The sequence below is a fragment of the Limulus polyphemus genome, unplaced genomic scaffold (assembly GCF_000517525.1).
Source record: "Limulus polyphemus unplaced genomic scaffold, Limulus_polyphemus-2.1.2 Scaffold1591, whole genome shotgun sequence".
Lineage (NCBI taxonomy): Eukaryota > Metazoa > Arthropoda > Merostomata > Xiphosura > Limulidae > Limulus > Limulus polyphemus.
Window position 1 is genome coordinate 130478 of NW_013667201.1, and position 25758 is coordinate 156235.

Consider the following 25758-nt stretch of genomic DNA (forward strand, 5'->3'; position numbering starts at 1 on the left):
GGTCAAAAGACCCCCAGAGGGAAGAAATGAGCAAATTATAATAATTTCACATTTTCAAAAAAGTTTTCTACTATGGCATTACTTCAAGCAGACAGCCAATGTTTCTCTGTACCCTAGGTAAGATATTAATTTATTGTTACTATTGTTCTCATATCAACTCCCAAAACAGATATCCTTGAGAACCCACTAATTGCATTGCCTTAATAGGACATGTATCAACACTCTTTGCATTCTACACCAAGTCAGTTTTATGTTTACCCATTAGATTTTCTGCCAGTTCCATAATGAGTATAAAGCCTGATTAAATCCAATGGTGTAAGGTCATTAAGTCAGATCAAAAATTGCCACAAGCATGTTTTTTGTTTTTCAAATTTCAAAACCATTATGTCTATTCTAAAGTGCTTGATTGAAGTTCTACCTGTACAAAGACTTAATTGATGATAGTTTTCATCTGGTTTCTCCTATACTGTAGCAGATATGTTGACATTTCAAGTGATGTCGATAAGCATTATTTTTGTGTTTGAAAAACATATTGGTCAAGTTCTTCAAAAAATAAAAATCCTCTAAGGTTTTTGAAAATAGCTGTTCAGAAAATGGAAATTTTTTGTTTATGTGGCTTTTTTACAAGCTTTTAGAGACTAAACCAGGTTTCATAAAATTAGTCATATTTATTTTATAAAACAGTTTGTATTAAGATTGTATGCAATTTCCTAAACTTCTTTCAAATCCTAATTAGAATAATTTATAGACAGAAGCTGCATTTATTTTCTTACAATTTGAGATGTCGTGATTCTGATGGACTGACTGGGCTTTGGCCATACACCTATTTTTTGTATTTTTGTCATAGATTGGCATAATACAAGAATTTGAACTGTTGTAGTTATAGGTCTTAGATCTATACTTTTTTACTGTATTTCCTGAGAAAATGTTTATCTGGAAAGATTTCTGTATTGAAAATCCAGTGTATATAAGAAATAAAGAATGGGCTTAGGGCACTCAACTTGCAATCTGTGGGTTGCGAATTGTAATCCCATCACTAAACATTTTTGCTCTTACAGTCAAGGGGACATTATAACATGATGGGGAACCCCACTATTCGACTAGGGTAGCCTGAGAGTTGGTGATGGGTGGTATTGACTAGCTGCCTCCCCTATAGTCTGTTACTTCTAAATTAGTGAGGGCTATAGTAGATAGTCCTTGAGTAAAACTCAACAAAGAAAACTAATGAAATCTAAAAATAAGGTTTTAATGTACATTTTAAAAAAGTATGAAATTTGGGGTAAAAGAAAAAGAGGTAAAATCAACAAAAAAAAAATGGAGCTTTATAAATAATAATAAAAGTAAGGATTAGAGAAGAAAAAAAAGTTAGTGTGTAATAAATATATGTTAGAACTAAAATAACTGGTGATAAGTGGAAAAACATACAAGGCACAAAAAAGACTATGGGACACCCTAAATAATACAGTACTAAATTTCTTTTTTATAAGTATTAAAGAAAAATTGTGTATAAAGTGACTTCAGTAAAACTAGTGAAAATAAGATCAAGCAACATTAACTCTAAGAATGATATACAAGGTAATGTAAAATGCAGTGGTTTCATACAAAGACAAGAAAACCATAATTTCTCCCCAGATAACAAAGAACCGTGGACACCTCATGAAATAACAGTGCATGACTTCATAAGGTTCTACATTTAAGCAGAATCTACTAAAATAGTAATATGCATAGGTTACAAATGGGAGCATCCACCTCTAAAAATAACTAAATTAGAATTTGAAAGGTTTGTGAATTATAAAAATTTTTATATTGTGGAACATCAGTTAGCCTTTTTAGCCATCAAGCATGTCCTAACACACAGTGTCTCTCAACAAAGAAAACTAACTGCTAAATCAAACTATGAACTTCTAAATATTCTTCAACCCTTTTCTTAAGTTCAAGTGTTTGATTGTTTCAACAGGAAAAAAAATTTGATGTATCATCTTCTTTTATTCTTTTAATTTTTGATATTTCAGTCAGATCACCCCTAACTCTTTTGAAGAGAGCACATGACACCTCTTTCAGAATCATCCAAGAAGCTCTCTTATAAACTTTCTTCAACAACTTAATGGCCTTCATAAGAAAAGTGAGACCAAGCCTGCACATAATATTCCAGATGAAGCTAAATTAGTGACTTGTGAAACAAAACCTTAGCCTTTTTGAACTTGTAGTCAGTATTTCTGTATATATTGTAGCATTCAAACTTTCTCTATTACTATAGCTAGCTGAGTTATGTATGTATCAGTCCCTACTTGTGTTTATAAAATTTTAATTTTTTTTATCTTGTTTGTTTCCTTTTTATTAGCTTTGTTTTGTGTGCCAGCAATACCAAGCATTGGATGCGCATATACCTGATTTGATTTTATTACTCATCAGAATCTCTACCAACCTACCCTCAAATGTAATTATATGCCCAAAGTAGTGCATCCTTCATTTTATTTATATATATATATATATATATATATATATATACACACATACATACATATATACTAGTGTCCTTTTCGATATATCAAAGGAATGATTGGGATCCCATATGGGAGTTCTGTGAAAGAATTAGTGATAAAGTTTGTTATTTTTTCTGTATGCTTGTCTGGAAATGATGAAAATTTGTTGAAATAGTGAAATTTTGATTCACTCTGTAAACATGTTTATATATAGCGAATTAGGCAGCTTTATAAGTACAGTAAGCTTTAGTTTTGCTCAGCCAATCCTGTGAAATAGTCATTGTTAATATTCAGACATTTTAAAAGTGGTTTTAAGTGGGCAATTTTTATGGCTACCATTTTGTTTCATCACGATCCCTACTATTAAGTACTACCATACTTAACCAACATGATGTAACCCAACATTCTATACGTTTTACCACTTCTGATAGAACACTGTCTCAAAGGCTTAGAACATACATCATCCATTAATTCAAGATCCTTCTCCTCATTCACATAACTAAGAGGGTTCCCACCTAAATTTTGTATGTAATCGATAACCTAAATGCATAACCTTACACTTGCCATAATTAAGTGCCATCTGCCATATGTTTGTTAACCAACCAACTAATGTAAATTTATCTTTCAAATCACAGTATCCTCTCTATGACCAGTGAAATCTTAGATTTGTTTACACTATAAGCATATGTAGCCAATTTTTGACTATACTCCCGTAAATGTCACTAATGGAAATAAGGAATAGTAATGGTCCCAGTACAGGTATCTGAGGCACACCACTTGTAACAGGAGCCCAGTTTTAGTGAATTCAATTAATAATTTTTCTCTTCCATCAGCCAAGTTAACTTTCATTCCATTTTATTAACATATCCTCTATGTAGAATGGGGTATTTTTTTCTCTCAAATATTTTATACTGTACCTTATCAAAAGCTTTATTAAATTCCAGGTAAACCAAATCTACTTTCATCCAGATATGAAATGTTTGTAGTAAATAAATAAATAATAATAAGAAAGTAGTAAAAATACAAATTGAAGGTAACTTTAGCTAAAAAAAATGCAAGAAATAATTTAGGAATTAAAAAACAACAACTACATTATGAAATAGGAGAAGTATAAAAAGAACATAGTGGAATAACTATAAAATGAAAAAGCATTGCATACAGCTAAAGTAGATGAGAGGAAAAATAGCAAAGATGAATATAAACTACTGTAATAAAGATAATCGTAAAAACTCCATGAAAAAATCCCACTAAATCAATATAAGCTTTTCAGAAATATTTATAAAAAACAGTTAATCCAATGTGATTTACAGACAAGGATAAAGAAACCAGTCAATTTTATAAATAAATAATTAAAAAGAATTAGGATTGAAGGAAAGCAGAGCAAAAAAAAAGGACCTAAAGAAACTGTAGTCACAAACATAAGAATCAAGACAAAGAAATCTGGCATCATTATACAACATGTAAAGAAGTAAGGAAACAATCAGAAACCAGACTGACTTGAAGAAAGAGCAATAAAACCTAAAATATGTACATTTGGAAGAATAAACAAACCTAGTTTCATAACCAACAAATATTAAACAGATGGAGGAAGTATAAAGGTGGAGTGTGAAACAAAAGAAGGGGACAGACCAGAAAATCTATGGCAGTAAACAAAAGTAGGAGTTTAGAACCAGTGAGAACTAGAGATAGATATACTTTTAGGATAAAAATATCTCTGGAAACCAGAATAATAAGTGACTTTTGGAAGTTGTACTATGTATTACAATACCTATTTTACACCCACTGTTGACACACAAATAATTCTTAAGCCTTGTGGACTTCAATGTGTAGAGAAAGCATTTGGAAGAAAATAAAAACCAAACCATTGTGTTTTAACATAATAAAAGGTAAAGCACCCTTAGTCAAATACATCTGAAGAAGTAAGCAAAAAAATTTTCAAAGTAAATTAAAATTTTTATAACATAAAATATTCCAGTTTTACCACCTCTGAAACATAAAAAAAGCAGGGGTGAATTTCATCTGGTACTTGTCAAAAATGGTTTTAGAGATGATACTGAGTCGTGGCATACACTGTATTGTACAAAGTTATAAATATTAAATTACCAAACTCCAATCTTAGAAGTACTTTTCCCTACAGATAAACATATACTGAGTACTGACAAAATTTTTCAAAAGTAGTTCTTGAATGAAAGAAATAAAGCATAAAAAAAATGGACAAAGTGAAAGTTGATATAACTAAAACTGAGTAAAACACAAAATTGCACGAAAACAAGAGCAAAAAAAACTAATTTTTTAAATAGCTGAATAATAATCAAATAAAAACAAAAGATGTGTATATAATAGTTACAATATATATATTTATATAAATTAATACTTTTTACTAAGTTTTGATATTTTAAGAAGAAAGAAATTGAATTGTGAATCATTGTAAGTTACTTATAAAAGAATTATAAAGTTAAACTTCAGAATTGGCTTGTACATGTGGAAGACTTAACATTTTCTGATACCTTTGTTTAATGAACCATTAGTTTTTGTGCAGCATAAAATAAGCATTACGTGTAGAACATTCTTTGATTTTCTTTACAGATTTGCCTGTTTAAACGTGACATTGTTTATTATGATAATTGCCTGTAGTAATGATAAATATAATTATTTTAGATAGCAACATAAGAAATATGATGGTGAGTCTATCAAGTTAGTATATCTTGCCAAAAGGTTTATAAAAAATTAAAGTAACTCTTGTATTTCTTACCTAATACAATACAGAGTTCAAAGGTGCAAAAGATTTTTATGGTAGAAACAATTGTGCAATGATTGAGTTATACACATTATTAAAATTCTTATCTTCACAACATTTAAATCTACCAAGATTGCTAGAAAAAAAAATGTAGCTTTCATGCTTATGACTTGTATTCCAAGCATATGGTGAGCATACAGTGTATTACCATTATTAATATTCAATTCTGATTAGAGTAAGCTACCTGCATAGGTTAGATCTAAAATTCAACCCAGTAATGGATATAGTTAATTTCTTACTTATAATGATTAGAATGCATTGTTTCATCAGTTGAGTACTTTTGCTGTTAACAATATTTTGGCCATAAACTCAATAATATCTAATGAGGGTTAGCCAGGTTAAGAGAATAGGGATAGTCTTAGTTTATATACTAAAACTAACGGTGCAAAATAGTCCCTATAGTAATAAAATAGATATGATATTAAGCATTCTATTTAATACTGCTAATGAAATTTTTGTTGTAAGCTATATTTTTAATGTTGTAATTTGTTAGGTGGAGGGTGTAGAATGTCTAGAAAGTTCAAAGAATGTGGCCAGGTTTTTTCTAATATATTTGAAGCTAGATTATAAATACAATATGGTTGTGAAGTGTAGAGGCATGTTAGCTATCTTGGTTACTTTATAAACTAAGTTGCTTTATATTACTTTAGTTAATGCCATTTATAACTTAGGTCCACAGCAAGTTATGATAGCATGCAAGACTGTAGAAATGTTAAAGGAGGAAATAAAGTAATTTATTATTGTTACATGGGCTGGGCATTGAATTATTTTTGTCAAATAATTTAAAATAACCCATCAGAGAGAGAAGTATGCTATTATAGTATCATTAAAAAAAAAAAAAAGAGTATAACTTGTCTGTTTATTGTTCATGTAACCTAGTGAAAATACATATACGTACATATTTTTCCTTTCTTTCAAGTACCCAGTGAGGCTACTGCATTTTTAGGAGTGGTGGGAGCCTTCCTAGTCCTGTTGGTAGTGTTTTACTTATATTTGAAGAAGAGCCTCTGTTTTACTGCAGAAAATGACTTTCCATGTTGTAATGTTGGAGAGGAAGAGAAGAAAAGATCTGTGGTGAAGAACTTGGGTAAGTTGTAGACATTGTTAATTAAGTGATTTTAAAATATATTCTTATGTGGCATGAAAGTATTTAATGTTAACTGGTGTTTGATATTGCAATACTTATCCTCCTGGCATGGAAAGAAGGTTAGATACTATTACTGTCAGTGTATATGACGATACTTTTTACTCTCAAAACAATGCCTGATTTTACTCCTCGTCTTATATACAGATTCAAAGATAAGAGTTCCAGTAAGAACACTTCTGTTAATAGCATATTTAACCAAAATTACATTGTTCCTTTTACTATTGTTTGCTTTTTTGAGTAAGTGCGTTGATATCAAGCCACCTACTGCTTTACAATAACATATTTGTAATTGTATTACTTGTCTTCACTCTTCATTACTCACATGCTAGTTACAATTAATCACAACATTTGTGATTTGAAATGCATTTATCTCATCTGTCATACTAAAATATTACTAATATTATATCAAAAAGTTAGTTTTTGTAACGTACACTAATTTGATAAACATAGTAGATCACTATATCTTAAGGCTTAGTGTTTTTTTTTTTTTTGTAATAGAAAAAGAGTCCAACTGTGAAGAAAAACTTTGTAAAGTTGTTTATTACATGTGTGTGACTTAAGTTATGCCACATTGAGCTGTCTGTAGTGTTTGAAGAGTATAAAAAACACAATTATGGTTGTATTGATTACTCCAGAGTGCAGGTTAGCACAGTTTAAAAAATAACTTTTAAGAATTTCTTTACAAAAGTAACATCCTAGACTTTCTTGACAATAGAGGTCATCTTGTACACCGAACTTCAAAGAAATACACGTAATTTGCTAGAAAAAATCTTATACATGGGATTGTCTTATACACCAGTAAATATGTTACCCTCCCTTACAAAAACATTCTCCTTGTATTTTACAGTGTTTCTTGACTTATGCTCCAAAGTGGAAGCAAGTCATATCATAAGATTATGCTACTATATAGAAAAAAAACAACTTATTGTGAAATCATCAAATTAAATATGTGAAGTAATTTATACTTTCAGTGGTATGATCTTTGATCTAGAAGTTCCTAGAATTTATCATAAATTTAAGGAATCAATTAAATAAATGTATGCAGGGGTCAACTTTAGCTAGACTCACTGATTTACTATACCAGCAATTGATTTTAGAGGCAGTACTGAGTAACAACATAAAACAAGTTATAGTAATATGAAGTACAAATTTTACAATATTTTCTATGTTTTCAAATTATAAAACAGCTTAAAATATCATGGGGGGAGTACAGTTACCCTCCAAGAAATCCCAGGATAACGAGTAAGAACATAAAAACTTTTCAAGAATTCTCCTCTTTACACTTCACACTTATGGAACCAAATGTTTAGATTCTTTCATATTGTTTTTTGATATTCATGGTGTATGCATTTAAAGATAAATACATGCTATTTAATTACATATCATGTGTTTCTCATGCTTATATGAAAAGAAAATGCTGGTTGTATGAGATGTTATGTAAGGCAGCATAAGAAAAAAATTTAGGTGACTGAGAGCTGTTGAGACCACACTGTTTTCACTAAACAGGCACAAAGACTCTCAGCCTAGATGAAATAGACATCAAGCTTTTGTCATCCATAATCCTATCCAACAAGTGTTAAAATGAATTTAAATTAATACCACGAGCTTTAGTATGAGGTAACCATTCCAACAACCTAAATCTTGATGAAGTAGTGATTTTTCCTTACTTCACACCTTATTATACTATGTGTAACACTCGGAAAGAGCTTCCAAGAGAATTACCTAAGAATCTAACAGCATTAATACCTTAATCAAACTTCAGCTTCATCATAGTCTGGCATAACTTGGTAGTTAGGGTGCCTGACTCACAGGACATAGATGAAGGAATGGTCAATAAATTACTTAAATTTGCAGATGATATTAAGGTCTTGGGTGTTGCTACCTATAAAAAGGATGTTGCTGCTTTACAAAAGGATTTAGATCATTTAGTGAGTTGGGCAAATAAATGGCAAATGGGTTTTAGTTATAATAAATGTAAGATAATGCATGTAGGTTATCAAAATTTGAACTATAAGTATAATTTGGATGGGAATAACTGTAACAGTGTCATGATAGAAAGGGATTTTGGTGTTGATCTGTTTCTTATGCCATCCAAGCAGTGTGCTGTTGCTAGTGGTAGGACAAATAGGATTTTAGGTTGTATCAACAGAAATATTGAATACAAGTCTAAAGAGATTATAATTTCATTGTATAGGTCACTGGTTAGGCCATCTTTGGAATATTATGTTGAGTCTTGGGCTCCATACCTTATCAATGACATTCAATTGTTGGAAATGGTTCAGAAGAGTGTTACTAGAATAGTGTCTGGGATGGAGGGGTTGTCATACACGGAGAGGTTGTGGAGGCATTAAATATAAGTGAGTTTAAGAAAAAGCTTGATAACTATATGAATCATAAGGGCTGGCTTTAAGATTTGTTTTTTAATTTATTCTCTCAAAATGTTTGTCTTGGAAAAAGAAGAATTAGAGAGGATCTGAATGAGATGTTTATGATTGTAAAGGGAATCGATAGTGTTGATACATCAGCTTTTTTATATATGACAGTGAGAACAGTAGGACTAGGGACACAAATATGAATTTTGGCAGGGTATGAGTCATCTTCACCTAAGACAGTTTTATTTTTCAAACAGGGTGGTTGGCCTTTGGAATGGGTTGACTTCTGATATTGTGGAGGCAGTAAATACAAGTGAATTTAAGTAAAAGCTTGATAACTATATGAATCATAAGGGTTGGCTTTAAGATTTGTTTTTTAAATTATTTATTTAATAGATTTAGTTTAGTTTAGAGGATGAGATAGCAGAGATGGATTAGTAGGTCTCTTGTTGTCCCAAAACATTATTTTTATGTTATAACATCATAGTTTAACTTGTATTAGTGATTTGGGTTTTGTAAGAGAACACTGCACACAGTGTAAATGTTAAGTTATTAATGTGTAATGTATTTTGTATGTAACATGTGTGATAAAATGATAATGTGGGATATATAATGTAATGGTTGATCTCTCTCTCTCTCTCTCTCTATATATATATATATATATATGTATGTATAGAAAAGTCACTGTCTGTTGATAACACTTGGTAATGCTCAAATTGCTTCAGTGGTTAGAGTACCTGAACCTGAAGTGGAAGCCTTTTGTTCAAATATCAGTACAGTTGGAATTTTTTATAATTTTTAGGTATTGATGAGTTATCATGTTTAGAACAAGCTCTTTTAATATTTAGAAAAGCAAAAATACTATGATATTTTAAATTAATATTTGTTAACATTGGATTTCAAAGTAGCTCAATGGCGGTGTTTTTTTTGTTGTTGTTTATGTATACAAATGATCATATTTACAGCAAGCTCTTTCAATACCATTATATATTAAATCAGGGATTTGAGATATTGATTAACATTAGATTTTAATAGATGGCATGTTTACAGCATCATGCCACTTCAGCTTTTCCTTTCAGTTGAGCACTTCTAACACCACCTGTGAAATAAATTCTAAACTAAAATTGTGAATAAAATTAATAATAATTCTAAACTAAAATTGTGAATAAAATTAATAATAATTCTAAACTAAAATTGTGAATAAAATTAATAATAATTCTAAACTAAAATTGTGAATAAAATTAATAATAATTCTAAACTAAAATTGTGAATAAAGTTAATAATAATTCTAAACTAAAATTGTGAATAAAATTAATAATAATTCTAAACTAAAATTGTGAATAAAATTAATAATAATTCAGAAACAATGTAAGGAAGAAAACATTGCTTAGCATGAAAAAAGAAAAGCTAGGTTTATGGCACAACAAAACCAAGAAAGCTTAGCAAAAATTAGGATAACTGAAACAGAAGGAAAATCATTGACACGTCAAAGGGAGCTCCTGAAGAAACAAAGTGAAAAAGACAAATTGATGCTGAAAGACATAGTGCAAACAGATTTTAGCCCCTCTATATCTTTGCTATGCACTGATTTGGTACATCATCTGGTTATTTGTTAATTGATATCTGAATCTTAAATAACCATACAGTGCTGGATTGGTTCCTGAGCATTTTTTGTGTATTTTATATATACAAGGCTGAATGTAATACTTGTTACAATTTATTACAGTTTTTAGAGAGTTTTTTTAATTAAAATTGCAAAGTGTTTGATTAAGAAAGGCTTATCTAGATCATGCCTACAGTACAATAAAACAATGTTGAAATAAAATGAGTTTTCTCAAGTTAACTTAATTTCTTGGTAATTAAAGACAATTTTGTGGAATAGGATACAATAAAAAGTTAATTGTATTATGTAATAGTTTTGCATAAAGTGAAAAAGATCTGATATTTGCAAAAAAATTAATTACATGTTTGTTGTGAATTTATCCTTGCTTTGAGTAATCAAATGTAATAATTATTTACTGTACACTTTTCTGCTTGTGAAACTGGTTATTTTTCACAATATAATCTTACAAAATATCTGATAGATAATAATCCATCATGTATACTGTGTAACAAACAAATTGCTAAAAATTGACAGTGACTAAGATATTTCCTGTTTATTAGGAATAGTTTTACAACAGTTATAATGATAATTAATGATTACAAAATACTGTAATTCATGGCATTAATCTAGTCTGCTATTAAAGTATCTCCTTTAAAAAATAATCGTAACAAATGTAACTAATTATACTGTTACACATTAGAGCATTTAAATTGAAATAACTTTTAAGTGGATATCTTCAAACTACTTTCATTAGAACTTTTAATACATTTTTTCTTTGGTACATTTATTTAAAAGCCAATTCGACTATGATATATAATCAAAGGTAACAAAAAACAAGAATAAGATATTAAATGTTCTCTCAATTAAATGATCTTGTTTGTTTCTAGGCTCAGCATTTGCCTATAGTGATGGCTATTCATCAACAGACAGTGAGGATGAAGTTTTGCAGAGATTACAAAAATCAGCTAGTTTTCAAAGTGGACCTCGGAGAGCTACTAGCAGCCATGGCATTGATGAGGCTAAGAAATCTGATAAATTCTCACACCTGTGGGAGAGAAATGGTATGTTCATATTTTAAAAATAGCATTAGAAGAATTATTAGAGTCTAAGGTACAGTTAATGTGAGAATATAAATGTAAATAAACCTAGTTTTTATTAAGTCTTATTTCCACTCTTGTTAAAAACAAATTCACATGCTTACTCTGAGAAAATATATTTGAACGTTGTTTCTCTTTTTTTTGTGTGTTTGTGTACAAGTTTGTTTATCATGAAGTCCAATAATGTTTTTTTTACCTCCAATTTTGATCATTGTTTTATTGATATGTTTTTTAATTGTTAGTGTGATATCTTTATCAGAACATAAGGAAAGCTTAGATGTGTAATTTTTATCACTCTTGCTACATCAATTTGTTTATGGTAGTAGAATAGCAATTCTTTGAGAAAGAATATTATAGATAGAGAAGTTTATTAACAGTGTCACTAAACAATACAATTTGTAAGCATTTTTATGTTAATTTCTGTAAACTTATTGGTAGTTATTTAAATAGGAATTATGTTTGCACCAGCTTATGGTTCATGTTTGGAGAAAAAAGTGCCAATACTTTAAACATTTGACCAGCTTATGAAACATTTTTCTTTACTTGTACTATTATTACCACAGAACTTAAAATGCATATTAAATATATTGTATGCTATTTTCTGTAGCAAGGTGTTACATATTTATTTTTATCTTGCCATTTATAAGTCTAAATTGAAATGTAAAAAAACACTATATTTTATACATTTTTCCAAATATTATTTGACAAACATTTAAGTCTGTTACAGGTTGCTTTTAAATGATGTACTTAAATTGTTCTGTTTGTTTTCACAACTTTACAATTGTTTTATCAACATAAATAGTAACATAGCAAAATGTCAGAAAATGTTAGAAGGTTCAGGAAAACTTGTACCTTTTAAAAAGTGTGGTCAATTATAGCAGTCTCCTTTTTTATAAAAATAATATTATAGAACTTTACGATAATGGACAAAACTAGGCTGCAGTATTCTTCTGAACATGAACATTTCCACATCCTCACTTGTTAAAGGTACCCAGTAATGATTACACCAGATTGAACTTAATACTAGAAATAAACAACCTTATAACACCAAAATAGTTGTTATTATTTAATTTAGACACTCAATGTTTTGCTTTACAGCTTATTCAGGAGCGATCGCTAAAACACAAAATAAAACTGACAGTACAAAGCTTTAAATGATTTAAATAATAAATTATATTCTAATCTATAATGTGCATTTGACATATTAAGTAATAAAGCTTATTGTTGAAATAATTAATGAAACAAAATAAGTGAAATGTTGAGTGTCTAATTAAATAATAACATTTTGGTGTTATAAGGTCATTTATTTCTTGTATTAATGTCTTCTATACACCAATATGCACTACAGAAATTAAATAAACAGACTGAACTTAGCATAATACTATTATATATATATAAGTAGTAGAACATATTAAAATTTGACAAATTATATAGAGTTGTGATATTTCACTCAATTTGCCTTGTTATCTAACAACATAAAATTTGAATATTTGGCCACTAATATATGCTCTTTTTTAAAAGTTATTTTAAAACTAAAAACATCTCTGGTGTTGTTGATACTGTAAGTATTCACATCTTCTTCAAGGTTTTTAATTAGTCATCCCTGTTTATGTATTTGTTAACAGCAGACTTTATAATACACCTCTTTTAAAAGCTTGAATTGGTCATTCGTGTGCTTTTATACTAGTTTAACAGAATTCTCAGAATTCAACAAAAATTGAAGTTGCAAAGAAAATTCTAGAAAATTGCAGAGCAGACTTATTCAAAATCAAAATAACAACATGTTCAAACATGCTTATTCCATTTATATTTTTCTTTAAAAAGTATAATATAAAAATGTAACAGTTTTATTGGCATAAAATGATATAAACAGTGCTCTGAAAATTGGTCTTTGAAAATTGTTTGGGTGCTACAGCATTAAATGATTTAAACATTTTGCAGTAGAAAAAGGTTTTTTGTTACATTTTAACAATACATAAATATAGAAATTAACATGCATTCATAAGAGTTGATCTTATTAGGCTTTACACCTATACATATAAGTGTTTTTTTTTTCATGTATTTTCTTTATATGGATGAACAAATATCTGTTCTCCCAAATGCTATTATTCTGCTAGTACAACGTGTTGAAATTTTACAAAATATGTAGAGTTGTGGTATTTGAAGACTGTCCAGTTTATACTGGAAAAGTTGTATACAAAATTTCCTTATAAACGTTTTCAATATTTGTACCTTCAGGGACATACATTTGTAATCAATTAAATAATTATACCCTGGATAGAGCTAACTGTGAGAAAAAACAGGCTCCACTAAGTGCAACAGATATCAGTTTTCCCAAATTATAATACTGTATGTGTAAGATGTCGGTTAAGTTATAATGATTGTCCTACTTAAGTCATCAAATCACTCATTAGAAAGTCTGACACATTTCCTTATTGATATATTTGTTTTAGATGTGTCAACAATACTACTTTCAGGAAAAACTTACCTTAAGAAGAGTTACAAAAATGCTTCACTGCATTACAGATCATTCCAAGACATGCTGACAGTGACAGCCACATATTGCCACCATATGTAACATGATAAAGTGTTTGCATGGCTACTAACAGTACTATCACACACAAGCTTGAAAGATACGTTTTATTATCATCAAATGGAGAATAACGAAGTTTATTGGAATATTTAATTTTATAAAATGGATTTTGTCTTTTTCATGAAAGTAGTATGGTACAAAGGGAGATTTATGAATAATTCATGCTTTATTGATGTTGTAGAAATTTGTTTATAATATTTTATTAAATTTTTCTTCCACCAAGTAGAACCAAGTGCCATGGAAGAAGAGTCAGTTGGTAGTGAGAACAAGGACTTCATTCTTTTGGTGGACAAAGTACAACATGAGAAGCTTGTGAGCGGTTCTTCTGGGACGGAGGAGACAACGGAACAGTGCTCTGAAGATGCAACTGCACCAGTAAATGGTTCACATCAGTTTCACTTTGAAAACAATGCATTCCAGAAATGTGAAGGATTGGCAGCTACCTCTAGTCAGGCAATATCCACAGCAGAAGATCCTTTGCTTAACCAAGAAGTGAGTTATTTGAAGATAAAATATTTATTTTGAATAAGACTACTTATTGAGATGATCTGCTTTAAGTGAATTTAGAAGTAATTTGCTCTTGAGTGAAATATCTCATGTTAAGGTAGTGGTTGATAAAAATGTGGTAGAAAAAAACGTATTACATTGTCTAACCTTTTTGTATTTTAACTTGTAGTTGGTGTTCAGTATTAGGTCTGACTGGCTCCTGAAAACTTTTAGCACGTTTAGAAGCCATTTTTTACATATACATGTGTCTATCTGTCTATATGTGTGTGTGTGTGTAGATATATATATATATATGTGTGTGTAGATTTTCTGATACTGTCACAAGTATTTTAGTAGATTATACAATTGTGTATTATATAAATGATAATTTGTAACAAAATTTTTAATTAACTATTATTGTTTTTCGTCATTCTGAACCTCATGTAGTTTTCTCTGTTTATGATTGACAGTTCTTTGAAATTGGAATGTTATTTTTGATGTAAAATATGTGATATGTGGTTGTAAAAATTAAATCTTTGTTTAATTATAAGGCTTATTAGACACATGGAATAGATTTATACAAATAAACACAAGTTCTCAATTTAAACATTTCTCAGTTGTACTGGCTGTCAGTTACAGAAATAGAAGAACTCAAACTAAAACATATAACTACATTAGAGAGCAGACAAATTTCTGTTTAAATAAATGTTGTTGTATTTTAATATAGCTGATTATATGAAGTATTATAATCACCCAGAATCATAACTATAGTTACAGGGAAATAAATGTAGAGGGCCCAATTACTTCTTGTGTGTGTGGGTGTGGGGGGGGGGCAGCATCTTCTGTAGTTATGCCACCGCAGACAGAAAAGTAAAAACCAAAACTGTCATTTTGAAGTACATGTTTAAGCTTAACATATCACCACTAGCTTTATGATAGAATGTTCAAAATTATTAGCTTGGATGAGTTTATCACCAAGCAGGATCTTGTGTAATATCAATGACTTAAGTTTTGATACAAACACTATTATTCATATTGAGCATCATACTGTTATAAGGTTGTATAGTGGTAATGTCTCTTGCATTTTGTATTGATGTGTTTTGACAATGTTAATTTTGTCTTGATATTAAGTAATATTCCATTGATGACTTTTCATTTTGTGTAAGTATTGTTACGACAGCGGAAGTCACGCATCACTGGGAGCATGCACGCTGGAGTTTCTAGAAGGATCATGAATTTTCCTGGCAACTCTAATTTGTTTGAGGCACCCTCTTTTTTCTAGTATATAAGTCTGGCAAAGAAGGCCAGCAACATAGGCAGATAGATTGAAGAGATAGATAGATAACTGAGTCAAGCGAACAGTAGGTGCCGTAAGTAAAGTGTGTGAATCACTGTGATTTATACCGTGTGTTATAAAAGTTGTTATGTTTAAAGTGACTGTAGAAATTCTGTGTACTAAAAATTTGTATCAAGAAAGAATAAACTAGTTTTAATTAAGAAAGGACTTGTGTCGCTGAAGTTCCTTGGAAAGAATTTATGCCAGAAATTAACAAACGAGCAGATACGTAACAGTGTCATCAGATCACTTTATAATTATCATGTTTTTGTATATAACTTTAGAATAACAAGTTTGAATGTCCAATAAGAATGTATAATTCCAATGCTGTATAAATCTTTGTTGAAGCAGTTACTGTTTGGGTGCTTTAAGTTGTCTATTTCAATATTTTTTAATATTTTAGGACAGGCTTTCAGACAACAGTGATCTTCAAGGTGTGCTCGCTGATCAAGATCGTGGAAGAATTACTCGATGTGGGATGTTGGAAGCATCATTCCTTTATGATCCAGAAGCAAAAAAAATCACTATTCATGTTTTACAAGCCCAGGATCTCCCTTCCAAAGATCGTGGAGGCTCCAATTATTTTCAGGTATTGCAATTCTCATTGTGTATATTTACTTAACACATAGTTACATTAGAAATGACTGAACTTGAAATATATTCCTGAAGTTGTTATAATTGAGCAAGGTTATACTTACACAGAAGGAAGTTTGTATGCAAAGTGACTAAGATCTAGAAATTGAAACATCACGGAGAATATTTAAACATGAAATGAGACATTAATCCTTTTGTTGAAACAAATAAGAAATTTATTTCACTGTTGTCACAGTAATGATAAAACTGCATGGTAATTAAAACATTTTCTTTCTTACTAGCATTTAAATTTTGTTTATGTACATCTGTGGAAATGGACATCTTGTATAGTAAATAATTAGGGAATTTTCCAATATCACTTTCTTGCTTGGACAGGGTGATAGAACACAAGCTATGATATTATAGTTATAATGATTAGAACTAATTATTTGAATAAATCTGTGGAAGATAACATAAATTACCACTATGGTACAAGTTGAGTACACATCCATCTGTATAATTAAGGTTTCATATTTGTTTGATAGTTTTAAGATGAAAATGGATTTAAGTTGTGTTGGGGAGTTGCAGAACTACTAATCTCTGGAGGACCAATGCAGGTATATTTATGATTTGAGTGCTGAATTCTAATTATGTGGAAACCATAGATATCATACAAAAAAGAGGAGTTAAACACAATTATGTTCTTTGTTTTTGAAAATATAATATGTAGTAATCAATATTATGTTTTTCATAAAGATTTTTTCTACGTGTACCCAAAAAAAAGTCTTGATGTACAGAATACTGTAATAGTTATTTTAAAACCTACTTGAACATCACTTAACTTTTTACACAAAAATCTGAGGAATTTTATCTTTGCTTAAGTGTAAAGCACTTTGAGTAGTAATGCTTAGTTTATTTCTAAATTTCTAAATGTGTAAATTTAATATCTTTAGATTTAAAATTTACCTTTGAAAGTCATTATTACCTTGTTGCGCTTGAACTCGTGCTGTCAACAAAACTTAGCTCAAAATTTTCTGAATTTCCTTTATGCATTGTAGAGAATGCGTTATTTACCCATAATTCTCCAGTCTTTCACTTTCCATGTGAATTATTGCACAAGCATCATGGGATTTTACATAAGCTCTGCTTACTCACCATAATTTAGATTTAATTGAAAGTTACAGTCATGTTGAAAATTTTGTTGTGGAGAGGTGGGAGAAGGTTTCAGAGGTAAGTCCCTGTTTTACATTCAAAAAATGTAAAATTCAAATCAGGTAGACTTACTTTAGAAATGCTGAAATCCAAAATACCCACATTGTAAAGGAGGTGGGAAATGAGTAACATGAAAAAAACGAAAAATATAAAACTAAAAGTTACAGAGCAGGAAGATGATAATATATACTGCTAGAAATGTTTAACCATGCATAGCTGGAATATAATATCTAACCAGAAAATAACTTGCAGAACTGTATTCAAATGAGATGGGGTGGAGCAGATCAGCCTTATGAAAAGGTTGGACTTAAAGGGTTCTAAAAAAGAAGACATTCTCAGCAGGATACCTCTTCATCCACGATGCTCTTTAATTTAGGCAAAGAGGTAGGTTGTGTGAGCTTTAATGGTATATTGAACATGATGACATAAGCAGGTAGGAGGAGTACTATTTTTTTCTCCTGAAGTGAAAGGTTCTTTAGGGTGCAGCCCAGACATATTATGAAAGGGCAGACTTCCAGAGAATGGCTAGTGAGTTACTTAACTGGCCAAATTAGTTATCACTCGGGGAGAATCAAAGAAAAACCCAAGCAGTTCCTAGCTCATCATTGTGAGGACAGTCCAATGGAAGCATCAAAACATAAAGAAATAATAATAAAAATGTAGATGATCCCTGTCCAAGCTGAGATATTAGTGACAATGGTAGTCCTGTTTCCAATATCTCTAATATTATGCAAGGACATTATGTAGAGATGGAAAAGGTACCTGCTGTGTAGGACAAATGCACAGGTATATATTGCATCTGAGAGTCCTAACAGGAAGAATGCATACATGGTTTTTTTACTTATTTAATTTTTTATATATATAGTCAAATAATTTTTTAACTTCAGACATCCCTAGAATAATAAAACATATGATTGTGTTGGGTGATTTAGAAATATGAGTTGCCTGAGGCAAACATAGAGGTTAAAGAACATGTGAGAGTCCTGACTGGACAAATAAGTATATATATATATATATATATATATATACAGATTCTCTGTACATAAGAAGATACTGTATTCAATTATTTTATCTTTCATGTTTTGTATTGTTTTGAAGTTAAAATTGTTCACAATCACAGGTACACTTTCCATCAATGCTAGAAGATAATCACAGGTGACAAATGGAATCCTGAAACTAAAGATACAGTGATATGATGAAGGTAATATTGCAAAAAAAAATTCAGAATCGTCCCCATACTGGTCTACAAAAAACCTGTTGAGGAGTACAAAGACTAGAAGGCCAAAGATTTAGCCATATAGCGAATGTGATGCAATGTAACATGAAATCCTCAATTAAGGTAGTAGGAAACATTGTGATATACAAGATGGATCAAGTGCACAAGCTAATTTTAATTTGAATGGAGCAAGATCAGTAGAATAAGAATCATCATAAGATATAAACAACCAATGTTGATTCTCTCAAAAAAACTGTTCTTGCAAGACAGGAACAAACAACCCTGAATAGACATAGAAAATGTTATTCAGAAGAAGAATCAGAGTCATATATACCACAATAGGAGAAAAAATGGCAGCGACCATCTCTTGCAACCAGAGTCTCTGGAAGGCTCTATCAGGATATAAGTAGTGCCTCCTCAAAAAAAAAGAGTATGATAATCATCAATAGTAAAAATGTATGATCATCTTCTCTTGTTAGTAAGTAACAAAGTGGAGAACCCAGGCAACTTAAGACCAAACTTAAATTCCAAAGAGGACAATGTCTAGGGGCTCTTGGGAGACACAATCAAAAAAGCATGGAAAAGTGCCTGAAAATCTGGGCTGACAACTCAAAGTGGCTAAAAGTGTAGCTCTGTAGCCTGCAGTAGAAATATATAAGCTCTGATCATGAAAGAGGTACAAAATTAGGAAAGCTGTTGAGGAGTTGGAGAAAGACAAGAAACAAAATTCTGCAGGCACCAACTCCTAGAAATAGACAAACAAGACTGATATTACTGCCAGAGAGGAATATCTGCAAGAATGTGACAACATTTGGGCTACCCAAGGAGAGAAGCCAGCTTCACTTATAAAGGGCTTCTTAACACTGAAATGTGAAGCTGAAAATGACAAACATTGTCATGGAAGATGTACCAAAAGAAGTAATGGAAAAGAATCCTTCTGAGATAGATGAGAATAGTAGAAACTATGGTGGAACAGATCAGCATGGGGCAATATGAAGAACTGGACAGTAGGACTAACTGACTTTGGCTGGTACTGAAGAAGGAAGATGAAGAAAAGGATAGGCATAGAGAAAAAATTCTCCTAAGACAGGCTCAAAGCATATTGTGCTAGAGAAGTAGGGCCTAGAACTGAAAACCAGTAAAGCATAAGAAGAAGATGCACTATTAGATATTCACTGGATGGCAGAACCATTGGCATAAGCAATGAAATAGTATCTCAGAGAAAGATATGATGTGAATGTAATCAAAGACATATAGAGACCACAGCAAACAAAAGTTGCAAGATCAAGTCCCACCATACCTGTTGATAAATGCCACCACAGCTAAATTCTCTCTTTGAGCTCTAAAGAACATTGGTGGTGTAACAAGGGCAGGAACTCCTGAAATTCATGTTGAACAGCCAAAAACTACAACAAAATGATGTGATGTGATCATAGGATACTTATGAAGACTACAGACCAAAAATATGATGCCCTCACAATGCATCACACCAACCTTTGAGAGAGGCATCATCTTAAAACTCCAGATCAGAAGAAGGTAGAAGAAAAGGGGACCCTACAATGGGAAACTTGTGAATGAGAGATACATGAAGGTAATTGAGAGTGGTAGCAGAAATTCCAACAGTTAAAGAGGTCTGAGAATATACTCCACAGATACAGAGGTACAAGGTCTCATTAATAATATCTCAAGTAAAAACAGTCCATGGGAATTGTCACATAAAGAAAAGCCATCATTCTAAAATTGCTGGAAAATTCCAGTTGAACAAGATATTAATGAGGCACAGACTGAAGCTTGGACCCTTAGACCATACATTCCAGAGAAGAAGCTAACTAGGAGGTCAATACATTGTGAGGCAACAACTGAGTTAGAATCCTATAATCATTCATGTAATAATTACAGTCAATATTGAGTGTGTTTGACTACATATGTGAAAAAATTGAGTGCTGAAGCTAGGCTTGAAAGGGATGCAAATAAGTTGATAAACTACTTCACAGTATGAGAAATGGTGATATTGAGAAGATGTGTGAATCAGAACATGTAAATAAGCATCATCCAAAAACCTTGATGAAGGAACTTTCATAAAATTATCACAGGTTCCAACTGGAAAGTAGGAATATATAGATAACAAAGGAAACAGGAACTATCTAATGTTAGTTTAAATCTCATGTTTTCTTTGGCACCAGAAAAGAGATAAGAAGAAAAGCCCTGGGGAAGCATGAAGCACAATATTGATATCCCCTTGTTGTGAAAAAGATTTGAAACTTCCAGATAAAAAATCAAATAGAATGTGATTGGTCCAAAGAACACGTGGCTAAGAGTCCAAAGATGATCAAAAATCTGAGATGACCTTCTAAAGTCTGGATGGAGGAATCATCCACAACAAAGGGTCAGTGAGTGAGTCAGAAAGACTTATCTTCTTAAATTGTCACTAGGCCACATGAAAAGTGTGAGTAAATGTAGTGAGCATTAAAGAACATTGCACCCAAGTTTCTGGAAGGGAATAATGGCTAGAAGCAAAACAAGATTCTGAAACCCTTATCAACTCCTGCTGGCAAGCTTCCCGTGAATGGGAAAAAAGCTAAAGTGAAATGCCTGCAATAAGAAAAACAAAGCTGGGATTTTTTTATATTTTGTTTTGTTTATTTATTATTGTTTTTTAAATATATGTTGAGGTCAACTGGTTAAAAGAAGAGTATTTTGATACACAGCCTGATGGGCAAAAGAGTTAAAGGAACATGAGAGCCACATGGTAGTAGAAACAATATTTGCAAAAGTCTTAGATAATGAAGACATTAAAGTAGATATGTAATAGTGTAGAAATGAATGTCTCAATGCATGACAAATCGTAGCATATAGGGCAGAAAACTGACAATAGGTCAAAGTAAAAAACCAGTAACCAAACTGAGGAGCAAAAACTTTAGAAGGAACAGTAGAATAGGTATATGCTCTGTGTGAATACAGAACTAGTTTTGAAGAATATCTGCAACCCCAATATCAGGAGTAGGTGGAAGAAATAAAAGATTTCAGTACTGAACCATCTTACAAGTACCCTCAAGTGTAATGGAAATAGGTTTAATATTGAAAATACAACACACCTAAATGAAAAAGAAATGAGATGAGCAAAAGTGTTGTCAGGACTAGGGCTAGCACTATATCCAGCACTGCAGATTCTGAAGGTAATTAGGCCTGAGCAGAAGATTCATCTTAATTAAAAACAAAAGAAAATGTTGACTGTTACACAAACCAAGTGTCCACATGATCATGATACCTATCAGGAATATCAGTATACAAGGGCACAAGTATGTTGATCAGCAGGGCAGATAATGCAACCACAAATTTACCCTGCAGGCTAAAGACACGTTTTGTAAGTAAGACCTCCTAGTATGTTGTAGAAATTCCAATAGTGGTGGACATAGGTGCATCAGAAAGAATGTTGTAACAAAGTTAATAGCATGACTGTCAACAAAAAATTTTAAGTATGACAGGAAAACAGAGATTATGTAAGATCCCTTAATGCTTGTGCAATAAGTCATGTGGACGGTGGGAGAATGAAGAATTATGGGTAAGTAATGCATGCTTTGCAATGTGTAAAGGATACTCAGAAATTTCGAGTTGTATGTTTTGTTGACAGCATGATCTCAAACTCAACAAGGGAAGGCTTTCAGTATTTTAGAGGATAAGTTCATCTGATTTGAAATTAATTCATTACTTTACACTCAGGTGAGTTCATAGAATATGCTCACATAATATGTCTTCTTCTGTATTTTCTCCTTGTACCATGAGGTATTTTGTGATGTTGAGTATCTATATTAACTATGGTGTGTAAAAACTGTAAATATCCTATGTCTGGCATTGATTACATGTCAGCTATGGATTTTAGTTTTTAGTCATAAAAAATTGTTTTAGGAATGATATCTACCTATCTGCACCACTAAGAGCTATTACCTCATACCTAACTGCTGTGGAATTTTCTGTGCATTTCACAAACCTTGAACAAATTCCCACCCCTACACGGTTCTATGTGTATTGTGCCAGACTATAATGTAATTGTCATAATGCTGTAGTCCTCCAACAATAGTAGGGTGACATGACCTTCATGCACTGTAATATCCATGAGCACTAGCATATGATCATAGGCTCATTCTTAATGTGGCAAAAAACATGCATTGGAATTGGGCAGGAAGGGTGGGAATGTGGTGCAGAGAGGTAGGTATCTATCTGAAGTATATTTTCAAGTAAAGAAAATGTTAACTTCAGAAATGCTGCCTACCTCTGCACCACTAAGAGCTAGAATATCGCATTCAAAATGTAAGTATTTCACCAAGATCGAATGTCCCAGAGCTCTAGTCATACCAAACAAACTGACATTCCACCCACCTTGGTAACACATTGTCATTGGCACTGGATTTACCTAATATCCTTTACTGTAAATCTCTCTGTAATGTACATGAAATATATCAATGAATAAATGTCAACTAATTGGACAAATAGTTTTCCCTGCTTGAGAAGGATGTGATCTCCCACCGGGTACTGCTACACTAGGTGACCCCCAGCCTCGTGGAGGTCGTGCCTCAGGGGGCTTTCTCTTCCTGTCACTTTTTCAGAAAGGATCTCATTCTTACTATTGGTCTGCACTAGCACTTCCAACATTTCCAATGTGGGATTCTAGGTCTTAGTGGTGCAGAGAGGTAGGCAGCATTTCTGAACTTAACCTTTTCCTTATCTGAAAATGTATTTCAGATAGATACCTACCTCTCTGCACCACCTTCCCATCCTTCCTCCCCATTTCTGGTGCATTTTCTTTGCCTCACTAAGAATGAGCCTATGATCATGTGCTAGTAATCACTTGGATTACTGCAGATGGAGGTCATAGGCTGGCACAATACATTTAGACATGTGCAGGAAATTCCATAGCAGTTGTGTGCAAGGTAATAGCTGTTAGTGGTGCAGAGAGGTCAGTATCTATCTGAAATACACTTTCAAGTGAGGAAAATGTTAACTTTACATGTTAGAAAAAAGAAATTTCATAGTTTGTTGATGATCTCCTTTTCAGTAAATGATTTATTCAATGGAAAAAATTTAATTAGTGTAAATGCATTATCATATTTTTATACTGTTAATATACTATTTTTGTGTCCTTACGTAAAACTGTTGCTGGAATTTTACAGCTTCGACTAGTGCTCCTACCCCATAAGAAACAAAAGCACAAGTCTAGAGTAATTCACATTACTGAAACCTACTTTGGAGAAACCTACACATTCAATCGTATTAACTTAGGTAAGTATTTATATAGCAATACAAAACTCTATAACATTGAAGTACCTAGTAATTCACTTTTAATTTTCTAGTTACATAGACTCTGAAACTATAAAGGCCAATTTTATGTTATTTTGTTAGGTTATTAGTTGTAGTCATGCCAGTTTTATATAGTTTCAAGTAACTTCATTAATGCTTTTGTGATAGCATATGTATCCAACCAAGAAGTAAAATAATACTTATTAATGACGAAACAAATTGACATTTCCTTAAAATAATTCCAGGAATGCTAAGTTTAAAAGATAAAAGGCTGTTTGTAGCATATGTTACTATGTGTTGCATGAGATGAGAAAAATTCTCTAAATTCATAGATATAACTATGAAATCTCTAGAAGATCTTGTTGAAGGAAAAAGGTGTTTTGAAATACTGAAAAAGGCAGCACCTAGTTATCTTATTGATGAAACAGGCATGATGAGTTCAAAACTGTTTACTGAATCAGTCATGCATTTGTATGGTTATTCTTTGTAGTTGTATAAGTAGGCCTGTTTTTTGTATCTATGTGTGCAGTAGTAATTGTGTGATTAATTTTTATGTATGATATCTTGGTCAGTTACTTTTATTTCTCTCTGATATGTAAAGAATGTATAGTTATAATTTTCTTTTGTATTTTGTTCACAGAGGATTTAAACACTATGGGAATTCGATTTCGTCTGCTTGGCTGTGAGCGTATGAGACGAGAACACTTAATTGGTGAAACTGTACTTGCTTTTGCTTCTTTACAGCTGGATGAAGAAAGTACAGTGTGGTTGAATTTGGAGCCTAGAGCCAACCTAGCAGTAAGTTAGTGGCACAGTTACCTGCACTACAGTCATAATATAATCACTATGATTTAAAGTTACTGCAGGAAAAATAAACCTTCTTCCTGCTATTTTATGGTCCATTTTATTCTAATATGGCACATTCAAAAATGTTTTTTGATCAATCATGAATCAATGTTCATAATATATACAATATTAGGCTCAAACTGTGTTTCACTTAGAAATTATAAAGAGTTTATTAAACAGCAGTGTATTTTGAATATTGACATTGTTTGATGCTTACAAGCTTGTCTTTTGTTATAAGAATAATGCTCTATCTTATCTATAGCATGCTGATTCCAAAGCTGACGTTTCTAGCCTAGCTCGCAGTGACAGTGCCAGCTCTACACAGTCTATGCAGCATGGTGGTCTCCCAGAGCTCCTGCTAGGATTAGCTTACAATGGAACTACTGGCCGTCTAGCAGTAGAAGTTTTGAAGGGCAGTCACTTTCGTAACATAGCCATGAATAGAGCTCCAGGTAAGGCTCTCTCTCTCTGTAGATGGAGTTTTTCTTATAAAGATTTGGTGTATAAAAGATGTATATAGAAAATTTTCCTGAAAATGTTATTAATAATTGTATTAAACAAATGAATTTTACAGTGAAATTGGCAGAAGTCTTCAATTTCTGCTGTGCTGTAACATTGATTAAATTCTAGTTTTTCAGCAGCCATGCAAAGATTATACCTTCTTTGTAACTTCTGTATTGTTAGCCAGGCACGGCTGAAAGG

At 31.6% G+C, this 25758-nt stretch overlaps 1 protein-coding gene across 2 annotated transcripts in view; it reads left to right on the forward strand.

Annotated features, from left to right (window-relative positions):
* Positions 1–25758, forward strand: part of LOC106464223 (synaptotagmin-14-like) — a 52128-nt gene that overhangs the window by 1718 nt on the left and 24652 nt on the right. Inside the window, exons 2-8 of one of the 2 annotated variants that reach the window (XM_022391931.1) lie at positions 6200–6367; positions 11290–11463; positions 14316–14584; positions 16318–16503; positions 24084–24192; positions 24851–25008; positions 25319–25508. In XM_022391931.1, the coding sequence (XP_022247639.1) occupies positions 6200–6367; positions 11290–11463; positions 14316–14584; positions 16318–16503; positions 24084–24192; positions 24851–25008; positions 25319–25508 (1254 nt within the window). The remainder of the gene's footprint in view (positions 1–6199; positions 6368–11289; positions 11464–14315; positions 14585–16317; positions 16504–24083; positions 24193–24850; positions 25009–25318; positions 25509–25758) is intronic. The other variant, XM_022391932.1, reaches the window with a different exon arrangement.